Source organism: Oncorhynchus keta, chromosome 7, assembly GCF_023373465.1.
Source record: "Oncorhynchus keta strain PuntledgeMale-10-30-2019 chromosome 7, Oket_V2, whole genome shotgun sequence".
Classification (NCBI taxonomy): Eukaryota; Metazoa; Chordata; class Actinopteri; order Salmoniformes; family Salmonidae; genus Oncorhynchus; species Oncorhynchus keta.
The window spans coordinates 17,007,718-17,035,549 of record NC_068427.1 but is presented as its reverse complement, the minus strand read 5'-3'; the positions used below and the strand labels follow the sequence as shown (position 1 = coordinate 17,035,549).

Genomic DNA, 27,832 nt, shown 5'->3' with positions numbered 1-27,832 from the left:
TATGCAGAAATGTATCTTCTGCCTTTCTCAACACCCTCCAACACATACTTAGAGTCAGATTCTCCTGGATGGAGATCAATTTGGGGTTAGGGTAATGTGGGGTATCTAGCCCAGCGGGTTAACTGCTCCCACCGCTGTAATTCTCACAGAAACCCCTTTATGTCACCCCCCCAAAAACATTCAGCACATTCCCTGGCTTCCACTACTCTTGCTCAACTAAAAATGTCATGTCTCATCTAAATTTTTAATCACTCAAACAAAACGATTCTGAGGTAAGTTGATCAAATGTTTCGTAATTTAGAAAAGTTATATATACAGTGCGTTCAGAAAGTATTCACAACCCTGGACTTTTTCAATATCTTGTGTTACAGCTGGAATTTAAAATGTTTTTTTAAAAAAAGTAAAAAAAATACTAATCTGACAGTTTAAGCTAGAGATATCTGGAGGTTTTTTTGCATTGGATGCGTCTCAATCCACCGCATCCGCCTATGTTGCACTTCCACATCTGTGGTGAAAGGTGACAGAGCTAGAGAGGTGTTTGTCAGACCATGAGGCATCACGAAATCGGTCTTCTTACAAAATTCTCTGTAGCGTCAGAACAGTTTGGCCTACGAACTATTACGACCCCTCTGTGGAAAGGTGAGACTGCTTTAGAACGCCCACAGGCCTCGCAAGACTCGTCTGAAGGTCCCCGGTACCAGTTGAAAAAAATTGTGGAAGTTTACATGGAGACTGTTTCGTGCCAAAAATAAGGGGTTAAATACATGTAAAAATATATATATATCCAGATTTTTTGTATTTCTCTCAGATATAGGGAGACACTTCAGAACAAACTTTCCTTTTGATTTTTTGGGGGGGACTATCGGTTGTTGTCACGTTCTGACCTTTATTTTCTGTGTTTTGTGTTTAGTTAGTATGGTCAGGGCGTGAGTTGGGTGGGCAGTCTATGTTTGTTTGTCTAGGTTTTGGGAATTTCTATGTTTCGGCCTAGTATGGTTCTCAATCAGAGGCAGGTGTCATTAGTTGTCTCTGATTGAGAATCATACTTAGGTGGCCTGGGTTTCACTGTGTGTTTGTGGGTGATTGTTTCCTGTCTCTGTGTATGCACCAGATAGGACTGTAATTTGAGTTCACGTTTTCTTGTTTTGTTAGTTTGTTCATGTGTACCTTATCGCATTAAAAAGTACCATGGAAAATTACCACGCCGCGTATTGGTCCTCTGATCCGTTTCGCCTCTCCTCTTCGGAAGAAGAGGAGGAAACTCGTTACAGAATCACCCACCACAATCGGACCAAGCGGCGTGGTAAAGGACAGCGACGACAGCAGCAGCAGCATCAACAACAGAGGCCACCATCACAGGACTCCTGGACATGGGAGCAGATATTGAACGGAGAGGGACCCTGGGCACGGGCTGGGGAAAATCGCAGCCCCAAAGCAGAGCTGGAGGCAGCGAAAGCTGATCGGCGGCAATATGAGGAGCCAGCACGGCAGTGCGACAGGTACGAGAGGCAGCCCCAAATTTTTTTTTTGGGGGGGCACACGAGGGGTGGTACTAAGCCAGGTAGCAGACCTGAGCTCACTCCTCGTGCTTATTATGAGCAGCGCATTACTGGTCAGGCACCGTGTTATGCGGTTGAGCGCACGGTGTCGCCAGTGCGTGTCCATAGCCCGGTGCGCTATAGGGCAGCCCCGAGAGTGCCATGCGAGTGTGGGCATTGAGCCAGGGCGTATGGTGCCTGCTCAGCGGGTCTGGTCGCCGGTACGCAGTCTGGGTCCAGGTTATCCTGCGCCGGCTCTGCGTGCTGTGTCTCCGGGGCGCTGGGAGGGTGCAGTGCGTCCTCTGCCTGCGCTCCGCTCGTACCGGGCAACTGTGGGAGTGGAGCCTAGGGGAGAGGTGCGTGTAGTAAGCACTAGATCTCCCGTGCTTACCCACAACCCGGTTCAACCTGTGCCTGCACTTTTGAGGGTCCGGGCTCGAGTAGTTGTCCAGCCTGGGGAAGTGGTGCCAAGGTTGCGCACCAGAGCTCCAGTGCTCCCCCACAGCCCGGTCTTTCAGGCTCCTCCTAACACCAAGCCTCCTGAAAGTCTCCCCAGCCTGGTAGTTCCTGTGGCAGCCCCACGCACCAGGCTGTCTCTCAGTCTCCTCCCTGCAGGTGCTCCCGCCTGTCCGGCGCCGCTGCCGGAGCGTTCCGCCTGTCCGGCGCCGCTGCCGGAGCCTCCCGCCTGTCCGGCGCCGCTGCCGGAGCCTCCCGCCTGTCCGGCGCCGCTGCCGGAGCCTCCCGCCTGTCCGGAGCCTCCCGCCTGTCCGGCGCCGCTGCCGGAGCCTCCCGCCTGTCCGGCGCCACTGCCGGAGCCTCCCGCCTGTCCGGCGCCGCTGCCGGAGCCTCCCGCCTGTCCGGCGCCGCTGCTGGAGCGTCCCGCCTGTCCGGCGCCGCTGCCTCCTGTAGCAGCTCCACGCACCAGGCTGTCTCTCTGTCTCCTCTCTGCAGGTGCTCCCGCCTGTCCGGCGCCGCTGCCGGAGCCTCCCGCCTGTCCGGCGCCGCTGCCGGAGCCTCCCGCCTGTCCGGCGCCGCTGCCGGAGCGTCCCGCCTGTCCGGCGCCGCTGCCGGAGCGTCCCGCCTGTCCGGCGCCGCTGCCGGAGCGTCCCGCCTGTCCGGCGCCGCTGCCGGAGCGTCCCTCCTGTCCGGCGCCGCTGCCGGAGCCTCCCGCCTGTCCGGCGCCGCTGCCAGAGCGTCCCGCCTGTCCGGCGTCGCTGCCGGAGCCCCTCAGCCCAGAGGCGCCAGAGCCCCTCAGCCCAGAGGCGCCAGAGCCCCTCAGCCCAGAGGCGCCAGAGCCCCTCAGCCCAGAGGCGCCAGAGCCCCTCAGCCCAGAGGCGCCAGAGCCCCTCAGCCCAGAGGCGCCAGAGCCCCTCAGCCCAGAAGCGCCAGAGCCCCTGTCCCTCTGTCCAGAGCCCCTGTCCCTCTGTCCAGAGCTTCTGCCCCTCTGTCCCGAGCTGCCCCTCTGTCCAGTGGGGTCATTGAGAGGGTTGCCATGGTGAGAAAGCCACGGAGGCGGACAAAGACAATGGTGAAGTGGGGTCCGCGTCCCGCGCCAGAACCGCCACCGCGGACAGATGCCCACCCAGACCCTCCCCTATAGGTCAAGGTTTTGCGGCCGGAGTCCGCACCTTTGGGGGTACTGTCACGTTCTGACCTTTATTTTCTGTGTTTTGTGTTTAGTTAGTATGGTCAGGGCGTGAGTTGGGTGGGCAGTCTATGTTTGTTTGTCTAGGTTTTGGGAATTTCTATGTTTCGGCCTAGTATGGTTCTCAATCAGAGGCAGGTGTCATTAGTTGTCTCTGATTGAGAATCATACTTAGGTGGCCTGGGTTTCACTGTGTGTTTGTGGGTGATTGTTTCCTGTCTCTGTGTATGCACCAGATAGGACTGTAATTTGAGTTCACGTTTTCTTGTTTTGTTAGTTTGTTCATGTGTACCTTATCGCATTAAAAAGTACCATGGAAAATTACCACGCCGCGTATTGGTCCTCTGATCCGTTTCGCCTCTCCTCTTCGGAAGAAGAGGAGGAAACTCGTTACAGTTGTTATATGTAGTGAATCTGTTATTCGATGTGTTCGTATGGTATTATAATATAAGACCATACGAACACATTTCATTTTTCATCAAATAATTGTTTTCCGTTTTTACTGTTACTTCAAAGGGTCTTCAAATTCTAAATCAAATAGTTGGTATGACCTTCTTAAAACAATTCCATATACCTTAGTAGAACACCCTCCGGTTTAGACAGGGCTTAGACACTTATGGGTTAACTTGAGATTGTTTTGTCACTGGCCAACACACCATACCCCATAATGTCAAAGTTTTACAAATAAATAAAAATTGTAAAGCTGAAATGGCTTGAGTCAATAAGTATTCAACTCCTTTGCTATGGAAAGCCTAAATAAATTTAGGAGTCAACATTTGCTTAACAAGTCATAATAAATTGCAAGGATTTTTGAATGACTACCTCATCTCTGTACCCCACACATACGATTATCTATAAGGTTCCTCAGTCAAGCAGTGCATTTCGAACACAGATTCAACCACAAAGATCAGGGAGGTTTTCCAATACCTCGCAAAGAAGGGCACATATTAGTAGAACATTTTTCTAAAAACCCTTTTCTAAAAACAACGTTTTGTTAAATAACAACAAAAGAGTAAACTGTAGACACCTATTTCCCTTCATAGTTTGTTTGCCTAAGCATGACCGTCGCCCACATACCACATTTTATCGAAATGTTGCTTTTTTGTGTCAGCAATTGGACATTGTTCTTAGGGGGAGCTAGTTACCCCCACGTTACCCCAAGTGCCTTGCTCGACACGCACAAAGGCAGTTGTTCTATGGGGGAATAGGGCTCATCTCAACTCTCAAAACTGTCTTCCTCTGCTCCTTTCCTTTGTCTGCACTTAAAAAATAAATTGATATGTAAAAGCAACTCCCCATTTGCTTACTACCATATTCTTTTCATCCATCCTGTTTTTTCGTTTTTGGATTTGTGTCAATTACGTGAATAGACAAGGAGAGGAAACCACTTCAGACTATTGAGATGCACTCATTGATTCAATGCTCGGCCGCCAGACTAATTTTAGACTGTGTGTGCGCAATCCCTTCCACAGCAGCAGTGTCTCGAACTCCGAAATGGTTTGTCAGTCGTGGGCAGGTGAGAAATGACGTCAATGCAAACTTCTCTGAAATAGACGCGTTCAATATTACTTGCCCCATATAAATGTGATTACTATTGAACACATGTTTTTTGTTTGTCAATGTGTGACTTTAAACGACAGTTTATTCACCCGATGACAGTCGTCGCCAATTGGACACCTAAATGATGGACTCAAGAAGATAGGCTACATTCTATACAAGCGGTCTATCCTCCAACAACCTTGAAACTTTGAAACAATAATTGTGGTAAGAAAATATCTTTGTCGATTAGTTTTCTTTTTTTCCCTTCATCTTAATAATATATTTGTGTTCACAGGAATAACAGGCTTAGATATGTCCCTTCGGTGTTTCTTTACCATTTTAAGTTGAATAGAGAAAACAACAATTGAATGCGTGGTTACAAGAAGAAACGTTTCTAAGGACATGATACGTTTTGTCAGAGCTGCGGCAATGAAACAGCTTATTATTCTCCAGTCATATATTTCTCTCGGGCAATGTCTGTCTGGTCTGAGAACAGTTATACAGTTACAGGCTACCATTTATAATTGTATAGGCTACAGGGAATAGTGAAGTCATGTCTCCTGCTGTAGAGGCAGTAGCCAAATGGGCTATTATATATGTTCCAAGTCTTTCATATACCCTAGCCCTAAACAAAATGTAAGAGCTTGAATATCATACTCCGTCACTCTAAAACCAAGTATTTAGGATGTGAACACATGGCTCAACATTTATTTGTAACACTTTTTAAGCATGTCAAGGCATTTAGAATATCGATGAAAATGAGTCACAGTGTTTGGATTGTAATCACAAGTCAATTCCAGAACATGTTTACTCACTGTAAAGCTTTTTACACACAGGAACATGTTTATTCGGGACAAGGCGTTTAGGTTTTAAACACAAGACACTTGGGTTGCTGTTCGAAGGCTGTAAATGTAATGTATTTGAAAATGGCCCAGAATGCATTTGGAGTGAATGTGAGAGAAATCAACCCATGCCTGTGTTTGTTAGTGACAGAGACATCATTGTTGCATTCAATACTTTAGTGTGTAGTCATTCACAACCTTCAATAACTGCTATTTTGATTTCACAACCAAGACCATCTAAACTGGAACAACTATCTCAGTAACAGGCGCAATAAATCCAACCCTTACAGATTGGATTAGTTTAGAAAAATTGTACAGTATAATATTAATCAATCAATGTGCTTGAGGAAACAGTTTTTAAAAAATCTATCAACCCGCAACAAAGCATGCTGGGAAATATGATGTTGAGGCCCCTCCAACATCTTTTTTTGGCTCAGAGTTAATGGAAATGAATTTAACACAGTCGAGTAACAACACCATGTGTTTTGAAAAGGTTTATTGAATCAAATGTCCTGTTCAGTTGTGCTGAAATGTAGGTAAGGTGACAGACATTCAGAATAAATGCCTTATCGGCTTATTACAGGTTATTGTCTTAGCCTGTCATAACCCAAAGTGTTGTATTACTCCATTGTTTTTGTTTTTGTTGTCGTTTGAGTCTTTGCTAAAAAAAAAAAAGATACAGCTTCAAAATGTGTTTTAGAACTATTATTGCAATCTTATGGACATGCCAGCCCATCTCCCATAGCTTGCCAAAATTGTCTGGGTCAGAAATGTTTATTACACATTGTTCCTTTAATGAAAAACGGATTCAGTCATCTCTCTCCCTCTCCCCCTCCCCCCATCCCCCAGGGAGATGGCGAGTGACGACCAGGTGGCCATCTTGACAGACGACGAGGAGGATCAGAAGAGGAAGTACGTCATGGCAGAACCCTTCAACACCCTGTCCAAAACCTTGGATCAGATGGCAGCAGGTGCGGACACCACCGCTGCCTCCCAAGGTCCGGCATCACCCCCGACAGACACATCTGACACCCCCAGCAATGACTGCCTGGAGAGGAACTGCGTGCAGATCGACAACCACCTACTCATCTCCAAGGTCTTCTACTTCTTCTTCTATGCAGCCTATGGGTCCCTGCACCCGTTGCTGTCTGTCTACTACAAGCAACTGGGCATGACGCCCAGCCAGAGTGGCCTGCTGGTCGGGATTCGGTACTTCATAGAATTCTGCAGCGCCCCCTTTTGGGGGGTGGTGGCGGACCGCTTCAAGAAGGGCAAGGTGGTGCTGCTGTTCTCCGTCTTCTGCTGGTTGGTGTTCAACTGCGGCATCGGCTTCATCAAGCCTGCCTCCATGACCTGCGTGGAAAGGAAACCTACAGTCGTGTCCCCCACCAGTCCCGCCCAGATCGGTCCGTTGGCCAATCACAGCAGGAACCGCAGGGGTGCGAGTGGAGACTTTTTCCCCCTCTCTTTTGCATCAGACTCAGTTAGCGGTCCCCTGCACAGGTATGTGAGGAGCGATGGTGGTAATATCACTGGACCCAGTACTGTCACGGGACATGTGCCTTCCTCTACCATCTCCACAACAATGTTGACATCTTCCCCCTCCACCTCCACCACCACCACCAAAACAAAAACAACAACAACAAAAACAGCAGCAACAACAACAGCCGGCTCAAAACCTGCCTCAAATCTGACCATGACCAAACCAACCACCACAACCACCACTACCAAAGTCTATGACATCATCTCCAACCACGACCAGGTGGAGACCATCTTCCTCCTGATCCTGCTGGTCATCATCATCGGCGAGTTCTTCAGTGCTCCGACCATGACCATCGTGGACACGCGCACCCTGCAGTACCTGGGCCCCCACCGGGACCTCTATGGTCTGCAGAGGATGTGGGGCTCCCTGGGCTGGGGCCTGGCAATGCTGTGCGTGGGCATCTGGATCGACCACACCCACATCAAGCTCTTCATCCAGGGCACCGGCTGCATCGTGCCTGACTACAAGAACTACCAAATAGCCTTTATTGTCTTTGGTGTCCTGATGGCCGTTGCTTTTGTAGTGTCTACTCAGTTCTACTTTGAGAGTAGTACTAATGAGCATCGGCCAATGGAGGCACAGGTGGAGGAGGATAAGAGACAGGATATGGAATCTCCTCAAACGTCCAGTGAGGTTTCATCTCCCGAAGGGCATACGGTGGAATCGTTAGAATCTCAAAGTTCCATCAGCCAGCGGTTCCTTTACTGGGACCTCCTTCGGCTGCTGTGCAGTGTGCAATACGGCTCGGTGCTCTTCGTGGCCTGGTTTATGGGATTCGGCTACGGCTTCGTGTTCACTTTCCTCTACTGGCACCTGGAGGACCTGAAGGGGACCACCATGCTTTTTGGAGTCTGCTCGGTGCTGAGTCACATCTCGGAGCTGGTAGCCTACTTCACCAGCCACAAGCTCATCGAGCTCATCGGCCATATAAGGTATATCAAGGGGGCATGGGTCAAAAGCAATAGCCCGGTCCCAGATCTGTTAGTGTTTCTGTACGTTTTGTCAACTCCTGCGTGACAATAACCCTAGAAGTTAGCTAGACAGCACAAACTGATCTGGAAACAAGCGACAAAAGCAAGGCCAAAATTAGATTATTTTAGTATAGTTGTATGCAAAGTCACAATATTATTTGATTTCTTTCAGTTTGATTGAATTCCACATAATAGCCAACTTTCTTGGAGATTTGATGGGATTTAGGCGTATCAGAAAGCATCATTTGTTCAGACTTTACACTTGTTTACTTTTTGTCAGTGAATTTAAATAACCTCAAGCATTCAGTGAATTCAGTGAATCGACAATCTATGTGAATTTCCTGCCCTGTCCCTGTGGGAACTTGACCAGTAAGCTGCGTGCTAGAGTGACACAATGAGTGAGTGGAGTGTAAGGGAGTTTCAGGGGTGATGTAGTAGCCTGCTAACAGAAGACGTAGGTGTGCTACATAGGCTATAGCAGACCGCCCAACAGCCTCAAACAAACATACCGTCAATTCATAGGATGACAGACATTGGGAGAGCTCTGCTCTGTTAAATTTCTAAGAGGGAAACCTACTCCCTCCAGCTAGTGTGGTCTCTTTCTCTCTCTCTCTTTCTAAATTGTGATTTATTGTCTGTTTGGATTGGAGAGAGAGAGAGAGAGCGAAAGGAAGGGAGAGGAGGGAAAGGCAGAAACCCAGATGTTGACTAAGTGGGCATTGACCAAATTGGCACAGAGTTTGCAGAATGGACAAGCTGTTTTTTCTTTAGACATTTGCTATTTTCCAAAGCTTTAAATGCAGCGTTTTGCTTAAGGGAAAGGAAAGAAACATTGGTAAACAGGAAGACCCATCCTGAGAGCTCAGAGGATTTTTTTTGTCAGTTCTTCCGTCTCCCGTCTGCCCTGTGATATTTCTCAGGCGGGTGACACTTGCCAAATCACCCACGCCTATCTATGAACAGGATGAATCATTTGTAATAACAAGGGTTAGCCAAGGGCTGGTCTCCCAGTACAAAGCTACAATGTGCCGCTTATGTTATTCAAATATGGTTGTTTTAAGTGCAGCCAGAGCAGTTTCCTAGACAATGGGAAAGTCTCTAACCATTGCATTCATATTATCAACAAACTATAAACTAACTATGGATTAGTTTGTAAAAAGCACTGTATAAACTACTAATACAGGTACATGTGTAAAAACAACTAACATTTACACCAATATTTATACTTTTTACAATGCCATCAGCATTGTAGAGAATGAATGGACAGTGCTGTGCTGAATCGATGGAGGAGAGCTCTGCTCTTCTCCCACAGAGTTTCACTGTGTGTGTGGTGTGTGTGTCTGGACTCTGTCAGATCTTTGTTTGATGGCCTGGTTTCTGCCTTGGCTGCTGGCAGGGCCTGTGGAAGGCTTTTGTTCCTCTGGGGACGTGTGTGCGTATAACCCAATCCTGTCCATTACTTCAGCATGAGGCTCTCCATTGATCTCCTGAACTAAATGCCTGTGCGGATCGATTGGTGAGCACAGAAACACTGCGCAGGGGCTTTTCATATTAAGCTGTTATTCAAATTGCCTGCCTCACGCTAAGATTTGCATGGGTATCGCTCCATGCCTGAGATTTACATGGGGCATAAGACTATGTGGAGATAGATACGGAATTAGTCGTTGCTGTCTGTGTCTGTTTGTGTCTGTGTATGGTAACACATTGACCAGTTAGATGACTGCTGTGTGTATGAGTCTGTGCATGCCTCCTTTCCTGTCCAGCTCTCGTCTCTGTGCAGCAGTTATCTGGTCCTTGTGACTGGTCCTAGTGTTGTCAGACACAGCCTGCCCCGGGGTTAGAATGACTCACTGTATGACACAGGCTTAAAGAGCCACACACACCCAGCTCAAAAATAGCCCATGAGAGAAAAAGCCTAAAACAGTACCTACAGCATTGCATGTCCATGGTCAATATATGTAAAATATGCATACAGTATGTAAACTGGAATTGTTAAATGTGTCAGTATATTTGCATAATGTTTTTGTAGTTGTAATGTGTTCATGCCCACATACACTGAGTATACACAACACACACTCCAGGTGAAAGCTATGATCCCTTATTGATGTCTCTTGTCTACACCTGCATTGCTTGCTGTTTGGGGTTTTAGGCTGGGTTTCTATACAGCACTTTGAGATATCAGCTGATGTACGAAGGGCTATATAAATCAAATGTGATTGATTGATTGATTGAATCCACTTCAATCAGTAGATGAGAGTAGGGGACAGGTTAAAGAAGGATTTTTAAGCCTTGAGACACTTGAGACATTGATTGTGTACATGTGCCATTCAGGAGGTTGAATGGGCAAGACAAAAGATTGAAGTGCCTTTGAACAGGGTATTGGTAGTAGGTGTCATGCACCTTTGTTTGTTTCAAGAACTGCTACACTGCTGGGTTTTTCATGCTCAATAGTTTCCCATGTGTATCAAGAATGGTCCCCCACCGAAAGGGCATCCAGCCAACTTGACACAACTGTGGGAAGCATTCCAGTCAACATGGGCCACCTGTGGAACACTTTTGACACCTTGTAGAGTGCATGACCTGACGAATTGAAGCTGTTCTGAGGGCAATAAAAGGGGGGAGGGTGCAACTCAATATTAGAAAGGTGTTCCTAATGTTTGGTACACTCAGTGTATGTAACAGCACATTTCTGGGGGGAGTGTATGGTGAATCAGGTCAAGGGTTTGATTGGACAGGATGTTGTCATAGGAGACGGGCACCAAACATCCAACAGTGTGGGAATGAAGGACATAGAAGTCTGCTCAGAATGATATAAAAGTCTGCTCAGAATGATATAGAAGTCTGTTCAGAATGATATAGAAGTCTGTTCAGAATGATATAGAAGTCTGCTCAGAATGATATAGAAGTCTGCTCAGAATGATATAGAAGTCTGCTCAGAATGATATAGAAGTCTGCTCAGAATGATATAGAAGTCTGTTCAGAATGATATAGAAGTCTGCTCAGAATGATATAGAAGTCTGCTCAGAATGATATAGAAGTCTGCTCAGAATGATATAGAAGTCTGTTCAGGGACAGTTCGGATTTAACCTCTGAGCTTTGGCCTTACTTTCACCTGCAACTCCGTTGATATGTAATAACTTGCTATAGCTTTAGGATAGTTTTAGGGTTATGTTGGGGAGTGGTGGATGGTTAGGTAAACAGAGGTGAAAGTTCATCTATAAACCATCTGTAGTGTACTATTGAAATAGTGTTATCTGACCTCCTCCTCCCCTTTCCCTCCCTAGGGTGCTGTACATCGGGCTGGCCTGCAACACGGCCCGCTATCTGTACATTTCCTACCTGGAGAACGCCTGGGTTGTCCTGCCCATGGAGGTCCTTCAAGGTGAGGCTACACCGGGTCGCGGGACTCGCGGCACTGCAACGCATGTGATATCTATTGACTTTGCTTAGCATAAATGTTGACATTAGATTGAAAGGAGGAGGAAGTCGTGTTTGGACTGGGAGTCCTCAGTGCACTTACGCTGTTGCCATGTGGCCTCTCAGAGTTAAATTCAGGAAAGGATAGCTCCCCTCAATGGCAAGAAAAGCTTGTCCTTCGCCTGGAAAACGCCCCTTTCCTCCGTATCTGGACTACTCTGATAGCCACATTTAGGCCATGAATTACAACGTTGCAGCTATACGCGAATAAGTAACATTGAAGGATGCTTATCATGATTGTAATCATTCACTAACGGTGTAACAACACCAAATAACTATGTTTAGAGACACACACAATCTCATTTCAAAATCTCCACAATTCTAAAGGAAGTGGTATGACCGTAACAGACAAAGACACAAGTGATGGCCGCAGCTCTGGTTTGGGAGGATAGTGACGATATGGGCTAGCTAAAGAGCTGAATAGGGGGCGAGGCAAGCCAGACAGGGCTAAGGAGGATATGGTAGCAGGTTTGATAGCTTTGTCCTATTATTGGTAGCTATACAATGAGAAAACGAGGCGTGTTGGATGTAAACTGGCTAGTTGAGCCAGTTCAAACATGACACACCCAAGCGAGTGTTAATGACTATGGTTAAGTCCACTCTCTCTCGCCTGTCACCTGCCACGAACACACACAGGACATGTCCTCCCTTTGACATCAATTAGAAAATGTCTCCCAAAATGTATTTATTTTCCCTCCCAAATGGTGTTGTATACCGCTTTTAATGAAAACAAATGACAGTTTAACGGGTCTGCTTGTTTGTTTCTGGTTATAAACAAAGATGTGAAAGGGACTTCATTTAAATGTTTGTTTGTTCTACAGATGTTTCTTTTCATGACCCACTACTGTATATCTCTGGGGGGGGTTTCATGATATTAAATGAACAAGCCAATAACTTGTCCTAATCGTATTACTCCCTGCCCTGACCTAGTATAAAGACGTATGCGTATTTGTGGAGATGTGCCCGAGTGTGCGTTTCTCTCTTGCACTCAGTCTCTCTGTGTATCTAGGTGTGACCCATGCCTTAGTGTGGGCAGCGTGTATCTCCTACCTGAGTGCTGCTGTACCTCCAGAGCTGAGGACCTCTGCCCAGGGTATCCTCCAGGGCCTGCACCTGGGGCTGGGCCGGGGCTGTGGGGCCATGGTGGGGGGAGTGTTTGTCAACTTCTTTGGTAAGAGCCACTGTGATGGAAAAACCCCCGCTGGATTGTTTCAAAATTGCATTGAATTGAATTGCGTGTCTCCCAGTTCAACCAATGAGAGAGATGGAACTATTGTCACTTGTTAAAAGGTACAATTTGTTAAATGTGCATTAATTTAAATGACCATTGAGAAGAGCAGTAATCCGGATTATACCTTCAACGGTGACTTCTACATGACCAACTCACAGTCATAGTGGTCCCACATGCCTTTTCAAAAGGTTTTACAACGCCTCCCCTCCTTATAAACATGCCCTGTCCTCTGTGGTTTTCATAAAATAATCCAGGTCTTAACTCCTTAATAAACTACCACCAGTCCCATCTAAATCGTAAGGATAGGAATTGTATGGTCTGGAATGTATTTGGCTGCACTCTCAGAATAACAACTCTGTGTGTCTCTCTCTAAGCTCTGAAATATGTTTTTTTTTTTGGGGGGGGGGGTAAAATATATCCCTTACAGTGCTGAAATGTATATTTATTTTCAGTTTCATTTGAAAAGCAATGAGTGAAATACATAAATGTATTTGAATATTTTGTTTCCAAAGCCTTGGGAACTCAAACTCAATGCTGGTCCTCGAAGCCAGTTCCACTGCATTCTTTCATTGTTCCCTTCTAATCAGGGACTGATTTAGACCTGGGACACCAGATATGTGCAATTAATTATCAGGTAGAACAGAAAACCAGCAGGCTTCAGACCTCATAGGGTAAGAGTTGAATACCCCTGGCCTAGGGAGTAAGGGCTCAGGGTTGATTTGGAATTAAGAAATACTGTGAACACCTTTGTCTATTTGGGTTATGGTTTAGGAGCAGCCCACACCTTCAGAGGGATAGGAATCGCCTCCCTCGTCATCCTCCTCCTCTTCGCTCTCATCCAATGGCTGGCTGTGCAGAGTGGGGAGAAAAGTATGTGTTAATAAAGTTGATCCTATCCTACCCTGTCTGCTTCAGACTGTGCCTCTGCATGGGCAGAAAAACAGCATTTGCTGCACCTATTATGCCCCTTAATGGAGAAGTGACTGGCTCCCACTGTGGCAAGCACTACCACTAACTTTAAATCCAGTTTTTCTATCAGCAACTGAGATATTCAGACATTAGAATGCTGAATCAATCATGTTTAATTTGTAAGTCGCTCTGGATAAGAGCGTCTGCTAAATGACTTAAATGTAATGTTAAATGTTTAGGATGTCAATAATAGCGGTAGTTGTTAGGCCAGACATCTTAGTAGAATAAGCATTTTTAATCGTTATGAAAAATGTTGCTTACGTTGTTTTCCAGATACCAAAATGCTGGCGGAGAACATTCCCGTCCCCTCCAGTCCTGTTCCCATAGCAACCATCGACGTTATCCAATCAGATAACGTCGCCGCAATAACGCCACCACCAAGGAAGACCAAGAACCAAGAGGAGCAGGAGGACATGAGCAAGCCCGCCTGGGTGGTGTCCGCCTCGCCCTGGGTCTCCCTGGCCTTCGCCCTGCACCAGATCAGAGAGATCGCTGTCCTGGCCAGGAGCAGCCCTGCCAACAACCATCAGCCGCTCAAGGTAGGTAGACAGGGTGGCAGCTCCTGGGGTTTAGGCATAGACTTCTAGGTTCAGGCTGTGATTTGAGGCTGGGCCCAAAGGTGCTGTCACTGGGCAGAGAATTAAACAGTAGGTAGTTTTATGTGGAACACAGGTGGTTTATCTAGGGATTTGTGCACATTCCAGCCAAGGTTCCATGTTGTATAATGTCCTCCTGAGAATTGTCTTTTTTATGTCATGTGTCCCATTTTGAAGAAAGGTGAGAATATAATACCTGCCTTTAGAACTGTATTTTATGAGGGTATTTTTGCATATCTGTGCCAAGTACTATACTTACAGTATTACAAATAACTATGATGCAACACTTTACCTTTGCTCTGTTTGGTAGGAGATCAATGAGATCAGCATAGATGAACCAACAGAGGAAACCTTCCAGTCCTCATCTCAAGACCCCCCCAGCAGGTCCCCACAGACGGGACCCTCTCAGGGGGGAACCCCCCTACCTGACCAGGATCCCCCTATGCCTGCGGACCAACCACCCCTCCCCACTGGCCACACACAGTAAAGAGGGAACACATTGCACATTTTGAGAAACTGTCCCCAGTCAAGTGCTGGCGGAAGACCAGTTATTAAAAGAGTGAAGAGTATGATTTTACAGACTGGACAGAAGAAAAATACAGGCCAAAATGAGAGGTTATATTTTTCCTCTTAGCAGAGGACTTAACCAGTGCCTTTAGGGATCTGAGGAAAAGCTCTTGCCTTGAAGTAGCTACTGTTGCACTTTCAAATGGATGTAAAAATTGTAAGTTATTTTTTTAAACTTGGAAATCTGGATATTAGGTTTGATTGAATAGGGTTATATTTGTCTCAATGGCCCTCAAACTGATCAAGTGCCTGAGCCTCGTCATAGGTTGGTGATTCACACTCATGCAGAAATGACACACTCAATCTAAATAGCCATGTGTGTAATGGCTGCTTACATATAGTTTAGGGGCACGTTCAATAAGAAAACGTTGTGGAACATTGCAGAGAGAAATGTTATGATTGGAACTGACAGAAAGTCAGAGAGACATGTTTGTTCTACATACTAGGCTGTATCTGGAACAAGTTGCTCTCCTGAATGTGGCCCTGCTATTACATGTAAATGTTTACTGTGTCTAGTCTGACTATCAACCACTGATGCCGTGGAAAAATACTTATTTAAAAAAGGGTTATGAAGTGATCGTGTCAGATCTGATATCCACCAGGCTTTCAGGGTCTGTAATGTCTATTTAATTATAACTCCATTAGTTATGGAGACCCCCCCGAATGTATTTTCACATGCATATTTGTCTAATGCCTGGCCAAAATTTCACAAACATAAAATATTTAACTCGTCTTATTTAGACAGAAATTGCAAGTATGTCAAACTGCTTTCCTCCAGGACTATCTAAAACTGTTCAGACGTTGTAATGACCTGAGCATTTTACATGGCATGGCTTGTCTGCTGCGTAGCCTAAGCCAATGTATTTTAAATCAGGCAGCCTTTACTACTCTCAGTGCTCTGTGGCCTTTTCGTATCTCTTTAAGGTGAAACATCAGTTCACAATACAATGTCACTGGAAAAAAGATGGGCTTTTTTTTATTAATGAATTGAAACAAACCTTAAAAAGAATCATCATTGGATCATAATGGCCCAAATCATCATTCCCAAAATACAAAAACATTAAAAATGTTGTTTGATATAAAATTACAATAAACTTTTTTTTCCTTTCTGGCCTGTGGGAGAAAAACATTGCTTTTGGCAGATTTGGTCCAATCAAAAACTCCCTTTGATGTTTACAGCTGTTCTGGCTGTCAAAGGCGGCAGTTTCCTAAGCAGCCAGGTGGGGGCGGTAGATAGTAGTTGACTGGATTCCACAGGCAAGAAGAGTACGTGAGAGTTTGTTACAGTTACCCAGCAGGGAAGCAGGTCTCATAACCCCAGGCACTTACCACACACCGGAGGAGGAAAAAACAATGTACTCATGATTGTTGCTGGTTTTCCTGAGAGCTGTAAACATGAGTTCAAAGTCATTCTTGTGATTCCTGCAATTATGATGCAGAGTTTTGGATTTGAGATGGAGAATTCGGCTTTGATTTCATTTGCAGTGTAGAGTGGGAACCCCAAAGTCAGATTAACTCAAGGCCGCCCCTTAAAAATATACATATATCTCTGAGCCAGGATAGGATAGGCACACCAAGTCCCCCGTCTTCTCTTAGGTGGAATTATGATTCACAATCACTCGGACTAAATTTATAGTGGGATTCTATTTGGTACATATGATGAAGCTTAATTTATACTCCTAGCTGTTAATGTGTTTCATGTTGATTCATTCTGTATGAAGATGTTGATCAATTGAGTTCATAAATCACTTAAATATTTTTTGCCAGCATGTTCGACCCCAAAGATCAACCTGAGTGGTATTGCCCCCTAGTGTTAACTGGCCATATTAGGAACCAACTTGTCCACTACAGAGGTTTAAAATCTCATCTTAGAACAGCTCCATGTCCTCCTCCTCAACGTCCTCGATGACATGGGGCTCTAAAGGCGGGGTGAAGGCGGCAGGGGTGGGAGGATAAGGAGGGTAGAAAGGAGCGGGATAGGGTGGGGGCAGCCAGGGGGCGGAGCTGTCCGGACGGGGCATGGTGGTGGGGGTGGTTGGTGTGTAGAGGGGGAGGGGGCTAGGTGTAGGCGGAGCCCTGACGGAGCTGTCCATCTCGTCTTCGCTGAGGTCCTCGTCAGTGCCCAACCCCAGCACCCTGTGCTGGGCAGAGGTAAAGAGCATGTCCTCGTTGTTGGCTGCTCCCGGGCCGTACTGCTGTCCGTGATTCTGCTGCTCCCCCAGGGTCACGTGGCCGCCGCCCGTCAGGAAGGCTGCAAACCTACAAATGTAATTTAGCAGAGAGTTGAGTCATTCACCAGCACTCCGTTCAGTCAAGCTCTCATCAGCTGGGTGCTTTTAGAGCAGAAAGTTCAGAATATTTGTGTGTCAGTCTCATACTGTTGTGATGTTTTAAATGCAGGGAGCTATTCTCATGCGTATTTTTTTAAACTGCACTGTCAGTTAGGAGCTCGTAAGTAAGCATTTCACTGTTGTATTCGGCGCATGTGACTATTACAATATGATTTAATTTGGACCCTGAGGACAAGATATGTCCTACTTTAGTTAGGATGTGAGTGATGTAGTTTGCGTGTTTGTCCCGTACCGTTGTGGAGAGCGTAGTCGGAGGACCATTTCCCAGGCAGGGAAGCCAGGCGTAGTGCAGAGCCTCCTGAGCTCCTCAAGGGAGGCTGTGGTGTGCACCTCCCCCTGCTCTCTGTACTCCTCATCTGTGAGGAGGCGTACCTGGGGCTTCCTGCTACGCCCAAACACACGCAGGAGAGAGGAAAGTAGATGCCCTGTTAGCCTGGGGGAGAGAAGGAGGGACAGCCATCAATCAAACACACAACTTTGGATCGAAAGCATCTGCTAAAAAGCCAATACTATTCATCTCCATTACCCAAATCCACCTTAGTAGTATATCTCATGTCAAACCACAAATTGACTGTGTACCTGCATGTCCCCAGCAGCAGTCTGTAGGCATAGGGCAGAGCCTTGAACACCAGCAGGATGCCCAGGAGTAGGTAGGAAGCCTGGGGGTAGGTCACTCCGTAGTACATGAGGCCCATGGCCAGGCACTGGAGCCCCCAGGTCAGTAGGGACAGGGTGCGCTCGCTGCTGATGGGCCCGTGCTTGTAGCAAACCACCCAGCTGATCAGGCCCGTTACTACCAGGTAGCCTGGAAATAGAGAAAATGATGAAGTGAGGGAGAGAGAAATTGAGAGATCTGTTGGTTCTATGTGATTATAATATTTTATAGAGAAAGCAACATAAGCAAAGACACAGTAACAAAAACATAACGGGTTAGATGAAATACTCCAATTGAAAGCCCTGTGTAATTGGAACAGTGAAACAGTGGAACCCAGTGGATTTGAGGCATGCCAGGAAGGGTGAAAAGAACACATTTGAACGCTAATCCACCCAAAGCCCTTTTTGTTTCCAAGCACAGAAATCAATGTTCCAGCAGCATTGCCGCGCGCTCTTAATCCTAACGTGCCTGCGGATTCAACCATTTTCAACCCAGTGTGTGCATAGAGAGAGGGCAAATTGATTTGGCAGCAAATCCACTCCATTGAGGAGTGTGGAGAGGCAGTCAGTAACCTGTAGTCTACTTCACCACTCCACATCCACTTGGCCCTCTTATTATGACAGACTCCTGGGAGTGAATGACTCAGAGTGGACGCTGACCCATCCTCATTAGTCATGAATATATTACAGTATCATGTCTGTAGTGAGAGCGTATAATTTATCAGGGGCCTTCATGCAAACAGTGTTCATACTGGGTTCAAATGTGCAAGGCCTCGCAAAGACATAATTTCAATGTAGGCTAAATGCCTCCTACTGCTAACTGAACAGTTCAAGTCCTAGTTACTGACCTTATTTTAAGCAACAATCTCTTAACTAAACCAACTCACCCAAGGCATGTTTCCAGTAGAGAGTCGTGATGTCTTCCCAGTGGTTGAACAGCGTCTGGTATCCCAGGTAGGACAGGCCGGAGCCAGCACCAAACAGCGTGATGAACATGGCCCTCTGAAGGTGACACAGGCAGGTAATATAACAAGGTAAGCCTAATTCATCTGAGCCACCCAGAGGACTCTTTCTCTATTGAATAACTCTCTCCAAATGTTGGATTCTACAGTTAGAAGACATCTCTCTTTAGGATAAGCCAGGCCAGAGTGACAACGTTTGGGGTCTGGCCATCTGATTTTTACAGGCACGGTGGAGGCTTCGTCCAAAAGGGCAAGTTCTGAGGGGGCTGGGGTGGTAGGCTAACCCTCGGTTATGGAGGGCATATCTCCTAGTTAAGAATATGTATATGTTTGGTCCCATCACTTTAAACTAAAACTAATTTCGATCAATCACCCTGATGAATCATTTGGATCAAGTCTTTAGGCAGTGCGATGGCCTTTTATATACAGTGAGCTCCAAAAGTATTGGGACAGTGTCAAATGTTTTGTATCTGTACTCTGGAGTGCAGAGTGTCATTAATCTAGATATATTTAGAGACATATTATATTCTTATTTACAATAAAAGTACATCCAAAATGACAATACATTATTTACTATTAATTTACAGTGAGGGAATAAGTATTTGATCCTCGTTTGCCCACTAACAAATAAATGATCAGTCTATAAATTTAATGGTAGGTTTATTTGAACTGTGAGAGACAGAATAACAACAAAAAACACATGTCAAAAATGTTATAAAGTGATTTGCATTTTAATGAGGGAAATAAGTATTTGACCCCCTCTCAATCAGAAAGATTTCTGGCTCCCAGGTCTCTTTTATACAGGTAACGACCTGAGATTAGGAACACACTCTTAAAGGGAGTTCTCCTAATCTCAGCTTGTTACCTGTATAAAAGACACCTGTCCACAGAAGCAATCAATAAATCAGATTCCAAACTCTGCACCATGGCCAAGACCAAAGAGGTCTCCAAGGATGTCGGGGACAAGATTGTAGACTTACACAAGGCTGGAATGGGCTACAAGACCATCGCCAATCAGCTTGGTGAGAAGGTGACAATAGTTGGTGTGATTATTCGCAAATGGATGAAACACAAAATAACTGTCAATCTCCCTCAGCCTGGGGCTCCATGCAAGATCTCACCTCGTGGAGTTGCAATGATCATGAGAAAGTGAGGAATAATCCCAGAACTACACGGGAGGATATTGTCAATGATCTCAAGGCAGCTGGGACCATAGTCACCAAGAAAACAATTGGTAACACACTACGCCGTGAAGGACTGAAATCCTGCAGCGCCCGCAAGGTCCCATGCCCTTCTGAAGTTTGCCAATGAACATCTGAATGATTCAGAGGACAACTGGGTGAAAGTGTTGTGGTCAGATGAGACCAAAATGGAGCTCTTTGGCATCAACTCAACTCGCTGTGTTTGGAGGAGGAGGAGGAATGCTGCCTATGACCCCAAGAACACCATCCCCACCGTCAAACATGGAGGTGGAAGAATTATGCTTTGGGGGTGTTTTTCTACTAAGGGGACAGGACAACTTCACCGCATCAAAGGGACGATGGATGGGGCCATGCACCGTCAAATCTTGGATGAGAACCTCCTTCCCTCAGCCAGGGCATTGAAAATGGGACGTGGATTGGTATTCCAGCATGACAATGACCCAAAACACACGGCCAAGGCAACAAAGGAGTGGCTCAAGAAGAAGCACATTAAGGTCCTGGAGTGGCCTAGCCAGTCTCCAGACCTTAATCCCATAGAAAATCTGTAGAGGGAGCTGAAGGTTCGAGTTGCCAAACGTCAACCTCAAAACCTTAATGACTTGGAGAAGATCTGCAAAGAGGAGTGGGACAAATTCCCTCTTGAGATGTGTGCAAACCCGGTGGCCAACTACAAGAAACGTCTGACCTCTGATTGCCAACAAGGGTTCTGCAGAGGGGTCAAATACTTATTTCCCTCATTAAAATGCAAATCACTTTATAACATTTTTGACAAGCATTTTCTGGATTGTTTTGTTGTTATTCTGTCTCTCACTGTTCAAATAAACCTACCATTAAAATTATAGACTGATCATTTCTTTGTCTGTGGGCAAACGTACAAAATCAGCAGGGGATCAAATCATTGTTTCCCATCACTGTATATTGGGCACAAAATAATCTGAAACACAACCAAAACAAACAGCAAATGCATCCAACAAGTTTGTAGAGTCACAAGCTTGATGTAATAAGCTTACGTATTGGCCTCACAGCCTTCGTCAGATCTTTAGTAATATTTAAAAAATGAGCTCCCTTATGTAGACCTAGCCTCACCCACAAAAGTTGCCACATTAGCAGGAGGGATGGAGCAACTTCTGTCAAAACCCATACAGAGCTGTTAAGTGGAGACCCTGAGCTCTGACGTCATGTATAGAATGTTACTATACAGCCACTGCATGCACGTGTAAAGGGCTATGGTAAAACAAAGCAAGAAAATTAAGTAGAGTGCATTGACCGTACTGATTAGCAAAGCTTGTCAAATTGAAATGTGGGGCTCCTTTTATAATTAGCCTAAAGCAATAACAGCTTGAGCCTAAAGGTGATTCTTACCGGTATAGCGTTTTTCAGGATCAACAACAGAAAGACAACCATGGAGAGAACTCCCACTGAGATTCCTGAGGAATAAAAAAACAAAGAACTCCTGCCAAAAAAGAAAAATATACATTATTGTTTTCTGTAGTACCACTATTCAACCTAGAATAGCTCAATCACAGGGTCAATTCAGTTGTAGAACTACAGTGCCTTCGGAAAGTATTCAGACCCCTGAACTTTTTCCACATTTTGTTAAGTTACAGCCTTATTCTAAAATGTATAAAACAAAAATAAATCCTCATCAATCTACACACCATACTGCATAATGACAGAGCAAAAACAGATTTTTAGAAAACATAAATATCACATTTACATAAGTATTCTGACCCTTTACTCAGTACTTTGTTGAAGCACCTTTGGCAGTGATTACAGCATTGAGTCTTCTTGGGTATGACGCTACAAGCTTGGCACACCTGTATTTGGGGAGTTCCTCCCATTATTCTTGCAGATCCTCTCAAGCTCTGTCAGGTTGGATGGGGTGCGTTGCTGCACAGCTATTTTCAGGTCTCCAGAAATGTTTGTTCGGGTTCAAGTCTGGGCTCTGGCTGGGCCACTCAAGGACATTCAGAGACTTGTCCCGAAGAAACACTTGCGTTGTCTTGGCTGTGTGCTTTGAGTCGTCGTCCTGTTAGAAGGTGAACCTTCACCCCCAGTCTGAGGTTCTGAGTGCTCTGGAGCAGGTTTTCATCAAGGATCTCGCTGTACTTTGCTCCGTTCATCTTTGCCTCGATCCTGACTCGTCTCCCAGTCCCTGCCTCTGAAAAACATCCCCACAGCATGATGCTGCCACCAACATGCTTCACCGTAGAGATGGTGCCAGGTTTCCTCCAGATGTGACGCTTGGCATTTAGACCAAAGAGTTCAATCTTGGTTTCATCAAACCAGAGAATCTTGTTTCTCATGGTCGGAGAGTTTTTAAGTGTCTTTTGGCAGACTACAAGCAGGCTGTCATGTGCCTTTTAGTGAGGAGTGGCTTCCGTCTGGCCACTCTACCATAAAAGCCTGATTGGGGGAGTGCTGCAGATATGGGAGAATCTTCCAGAAGGACAACCATCTCCATTGAGCAACTCTGGATCTCTGTCAGAGTGACCATCGTGTTCTTGGTCACCACCCTGACCAAGGTCTTTCTCCCCCGATTGCTCAGTTTGGCCGGACGGACAGCTCTAGGAAGAGTCTAGGTGGTTCCAAACTTCTTCCATTTAAGAATGATGGGGGCCACATGCTGCAAACATTTTTTGGTACCCTTCCCCAGATCTTTGCCTCAACACAATCCTGTCTCTGAGCTCTACAGACAATTTCTTCGACCTCATCAATCAATCAATCAATCAAATTCATTTATAAAGCCCTTCTACATCAGCCGATGTCATAAAGTTCTACACAGAAACCCAGCCTAAAACCCCAAACAGCAAGCAATGCAGATGTAGAAGGACGGTTAAGGGGACTGAATACTTTCCGAATGCCCTGTATATGTGGCCTACAGGATGGTTATTCTGCTACTGAAATATTCAAATTTTAAAAGGAGCAGTGCATTCAAAAATTTGATTTTTCCTGTGTTTTATATATATTTACACACTATGAGGTTGGAATAATACTGAAATTGTGAAAATTATTATAACGCACTTTTAATGTAAGAGCTGTTTGAAAAGACCACCTGAAATTTCAGCTTGTTTGGCTGGGTGGGGGTTTTATGTATACTTTAATAGACCAACAACTAAGAGAGCTTGCCCTCCTCTCTGCTAATAACAGAACGTTTTCAGGTTGCACATCCCTCCCATAAAGCTCCTCCAATTAGGCCCATCTCTCAGACCACTCCCAGACAGTCCTAGCAAAATTATTGCTTCAGAAATTGCATTTAGCTGAGAAGCTATTTTTGTTTCTTTTTGACCATCTTAATTTAAAACAATCACAGTAAGGTACTAAATTGTTACCCAGAAATGTTTTGATGTTGAGATAAAAATGTCTGCATTGGACCTTTAAAGTCTCACACTGGATGTTTACCAGGACAATAGGATTGAGCATTACTAAATATAACTAACACACACACAGCGTAAAAATGGTAAAACCTTACCTACACAAAGCCCCAGCAAAGTAGAAGAGGGCGAGGCCACATGCAAAGAGTCCAAATCGTATTTTATTTAACCCTGTAAGTAAAGAGTATGTATGGCTGTTAATACTCATTCTGAACTTTAGACCAAACCGGTAGGTTAACTGCAATTAACAACAACAACAATAAGATAATCTCACGTTTGCCCCTAACATGTAGAGAGTGCTCAGAATTGGCCCTCGGGGTCTTCACCATGAAGCACACATCCTCCTGTTCCAGTGGGATGTCCAGGCTCTTCTCCCTGGCCACACTGGGGCTGGGAGGCCAATAGTGGTTGACCAGGCACCAGGACAACGTGAGGAAGTGGCCTGGCTCGTAGCAGTTCCTGGTCCCCTCCATGGGGTACACAATGTAGACCCCTTCTTCACCTGTCACTCGCACCTTGAAGAAGAGTCAGATAGATGCTTTATATGAGCAATGTTTGGTTTGTTGCTGTTACAACATAGTAACGACAACTATCATGTCATTGCAGTAACTTGCCTAATTTATTGTATGGGAACATATAGACACACACAAAACGTGTCTCGTGTTTGGTGTACACATGAGTATCAACAGTTAATCTTGAGCTGTTGTGAAGCAAGCACCCATGGTATACCTACAGGACATGTGTAGCTTTCTTACCTGAAAGGTGGACCAGATGTCTTTCCATTTGATCACTGTGCCAGAATTGTAACAGAAACATCTTGTTCCAAAATGAGTGGTGTTTTGATTTTCTTTAAGATATGTGCAGTCTGGAAGAATACAACAATAACTTGTTAATCAGACATACTAGCTATATTTAATGTGAAATTAGTAAGCTAGTTACTTTACTAATGGCTAGTACGTTAACTAGCTAAAATGGCTAGTAGCTAGCTAAGTAAATTCCCAAGATTATTGCTCTTCATGGACTAGCTAATGTTGATGGATAATTTAGCTAACTTATGTAGTTAGCTAACGTTATTACTAGCAAACGTTGCTCTGAATTAATTGACAGACCAATCATACAGTAATATGGATGTTACACAAAATAAACCGACTAGTTAGCTAAATAGCCAACTAGCTAACTACGTTACCTAACAGCAATAGTGGATAGGGGGAAAAAAATACTGTCGTTAGCAAGATAGGCTAGCTAACGTTACAGTCATTACTTAGCTACAACATTCACCTGCGTCTGAAAAGCCAAGGCTTCCTTCAACTTGTACACATACGACATTTGCCAGTACAGCTAAAATGGATAAAATTGATATATCGGAGCAAGGATTCATAATTCCTAGTTGTTGTTAGCAAGCAAGCTATTGTTGTTCCCTGTACTTTCAAATTCGGTGGTTACGAATTAGACCAAAGTAAAGGATACTGATAAACATATCACGTTTTTCTCTGGTGAACAAACAATCTACATGTATGTTATTTGAATATATATTTATACGCTTTGATGTTGTTTTACAATCATTTAACAGCTTGAGCTTGCATCACGTATTTTCAGTTGTAGTTCACGCAACCGTGATTGATTGCTTTCGCCTTGATCAGCATCTGCATTGAAATTGAAAGCATGACAAGAATGAGCGTGTTTAGGCAATTGATGGCAAAATAATACGTGTTGCAAGAAATAATCAAGTTATTATTTTATCAATAATAACACCATTGCCTGGGATAGTTTGATGATTTCTGACTCTGACTACCTTTGGGTGCCCCCTGTGGTTCCCCCTCGTGGATACTTAAGGAAGATGTGAAATTCATTATTTTAATTTTAATTTTAGAGGCTAGTTGAGAACAAGTTCTCATTTACAACTGCGACTTGGTCAAGATAAAGCAAAGCAGTGCGACACAAACAACACACAGAGTTACACATGGACGAAACAAACATGCAGTCAATAATACAATAGAAAAAAGTATACAATATAGCAATTAAACACTGGAGTGATAGATGTGCAGAAAATGAGTGTGCAGGTAGAGATACTGGTGTGCAAAAGAGCAAAATAAATAACAGTATGGGGGATGAGGTAGTTGGATGGGCTATTTACAGATGGGCTATGTACAGGTGCAGGGATCTGTGAGCTGCTCTGACAGCTGGTGCTTAAAGTTAGTAAGGGAGATATGAGGCTTCTGTGATTTTTGACGTTTGTTCCAGTCATTGGCAGCAGAGAACTTGAAGAAAAGGCGGACAAAGGAGGAATTGGCTTTGGGGGTGACCAGTGAGATATACCTGCTGGAGCGCATGCTATGGGTGGGTGCTGCTATGGTGACCAGTGAGCTAGGATACGGCTGGGCTTTACCTAGCAAAGACTTATAGATGACCTGGAGCCAGTGGGTTTGGTGACGAGTATGAAGCGTGGGCCAGACAACAAGAGCATACAGGTCGCAGTGGTGGGTAGTATATGGGGCTTTGGTGACAAAACAGATGGCACTGTGATAGACTGCATCCAATTTACCGAGTACAGTGTTGGAGGCTATTTTGTAAATGACATCACTGAAGTTAAGGAACGGTAGGAACTATCCTACCGTTCCTTCCTCAGTTTTACGAGGGTATGTATGGCAGCATGAGTGAAGGATGCTTTGTTGTGAAATAGGAAGTCAATTCTATATTTAATTTTGGATTGGAGATGCTTAATGTGAGTCTGGAAGGAGAGTTTACAGTCTAACCAGACACCTAGGTATATTCTAAGTCAGAACCGTCCAGAGTAGGATTGCTGGACGGGTGGGCAGGTGTGGACCTGAATCAACCTCAACCTACAGTAAGTGTTTAATTGTTGCATTAAAACAATACTTCCTATAAATCCTTTGAACCAACAACAAAGGTGTAGAATTCAGTAAAATTGCAATTAATAGGCTTCCGCATTGCACTGACTGCACTGTACCATGTTAGAGTCCCCATTTTGTGTATGAATGACACTCATTGATTATATACATTGTATATGATCACGTGTTTTCCTATGTGTGAGAATACTTGGGAACAAATGTCTTAAATTGAAATCACTTGGAGCTCATATCCTAGTGTTTTTACAGTCTTTTATGTCTAACAATAAAAAATAATAATATTTATTTTTATATTTTGGGGACAGAAGGTTGGTCGTTATGATGGGGAATTTGAGACAAAATATCTAAAGGATTGTACTATTAAACAGCCTTTCCAAACGTGGGTCTGTTGTAGACCCACTTCCTCTTAGTATATGTCACATCAAAATAAAAGTCCTCCACAAGTTATTCATTTGTGGTCCACATATGGAGCTCGTGCAGGACTTTCATTTTGACATGAGGTAAGTAAAGAGGAAGTGGGTCTACAATAGACCCACATTTGGAAAGTCTGTATAATAATATAATCCTTTAGAAATGTCTTCAAATTTCCTCTGTCATGATGACCAACCGCCCAGCTCACCGGCACATTAAATTGAAACGGAATTGTATTTATTGTCTGGCTTCCCACGGGCTGTTTTTGTGCAACCCAATACAATTGAAAGCAACGCTGGTGTATTTAAATACACCCATATTGCTAAAAGCACCAAAGTAGCCTACCATGGTTCACAACACTGAAATATAAGCTGCTGGAGATGGAAAGTATCTCCACCTCCCACCTCCCACATACTCAAGGATGGGCACAGACAGACAAGGAAAGAGGGAAAATGCAACAAAAAAAAGCACCAAAAAAACTTAAAAGCAGGCCAGATGAAAATGTCATTTTTGTTGCTGTTTCTGCGCCCTTTGAAAATGGAAGGGGGATTTTTGTGGTGGGCGGACGCACACAGCAGGCAGCACGTGGCGGCTTTTTCATTTCTCTAGGATGCTGAGGCGACGGCGGCGGCTTTTCCTGACAGGCACGCCCACGCTGGGCTGAGGGCTTACTGTCACATATGCTGCCTGGCTTGCTGCTGCCTGCCTCCCCAAGTTATGCTAATACCACTGTTTGTTTTTCAGACACTCATCCCCCCTTTCTCTTCCTCCTCCTCCTCCCCTCAGTCTCTAAGTAAACATTCTTAGTTACCCACCCCTCTCCACCCCCAAAAGATTATTTCTGAATTCACTATGGTCTCAAAACAGATCAGTTTGCTCTGAGATTGTACTGTACCATTTCTCCTAGTGAGGAAGCAGGCCTATTTGCAGTCTCATTGTGCTGATGTTCCTCTATCTCAAATCAAATAAAAGTTGATTGGACATGTACACATGTTACAGTGAAATGATTGCTTGTGTTTTAAATGATTCTTCTGTGGAAAGGTGAATTTGTCTCCCAGTGTCTGTTGGAAAGCAGACTAAAACAGGTTTTCCT

The 27,832-nt window shown here is 44.9% G+C and overlaps 2 protein-coding genes across 4 annotated transcripts; one reads left to right on the top strand and one right to left on the bottom strand.

The window, feature by feature from the left end:
• Positions 1-4,607: 4,607 nt before the first annotated feature.
• On the top strand, positions 4,608-16,029 carry mfsd6b (major facilitator superfamily domain containing 6b). Of its 2 annotated transcripts, XM_035773524.2 has the most exons (8): positions 4,608-4,699; positions 4,824-4,947; positions 6,414-8,039; positions 11,363-11,460; positions 12,565-12,726; positions 13,558-13,656; positions 14,029-14,294; positions 14,662-16,029. In XM_035773524.2, the coding sequence occupies exons 3-8, from the start codon at positions 6,418-6,420 to the stop codon at positions 14,836-14,838; spliced, it is 2,424 nt and encodes an 807-aa protein (XP_035629417.1). In that variant the 5' UTR covers positions 4,608-4,699; positions 4,824-4,947; positions 6,414-6,417; the 3' UTR covers positions 14,839-16,029. The 2 variants fall into 2 exon arrangements, with proteins under 2 accessions (XP_035629417.1, XP_052378035.1); XM_052522075.1 differs by having other exon boundaries at positions 4,652-4,947.
• On the bottom strand, positions 15,869-25,068 carry nemp2 (nuclear envelope integral membrane protein 2). 2 transcript variants are annotated; one of them, XM_035773527.2, is made up of 9 exons: positions 24,740-25,068; positions 24,217-24,326; positions 23,736-23,976; positions 23,560-23,632; positions 21,450-21,540; positions 18,811-18,925; positions 17,849-18,074; positions 17,502-17,654; positions 15,869-17,177 (listed from the first exon to the last, which is right to left on the bottom strand). In XM_035773527.2, the coding sequence occupies exons 1-9, from the start codon at positions 24,837-24,839 to the stop codon at positions 16,787-16,789; spliced, it is 1,500 nt and encodes a 499-aa protein (XP_035629420.1). In that variant the 5' UTR covers positions 24,840-25,068; the 3' UTR covers positions 15,869-16,786. The 2 variants fall into 2 exon arrangements, with proteins under 2 accessions (XP_035629420.1, XP_035629419.1); XM_035773526.2 differs by having other exon boundaries at positions 17,502-17,702; positions 24,740-25,067.
• Between the last annotated feature and the right edge of the window lie 2,764 nt (positions 25,069-27,832).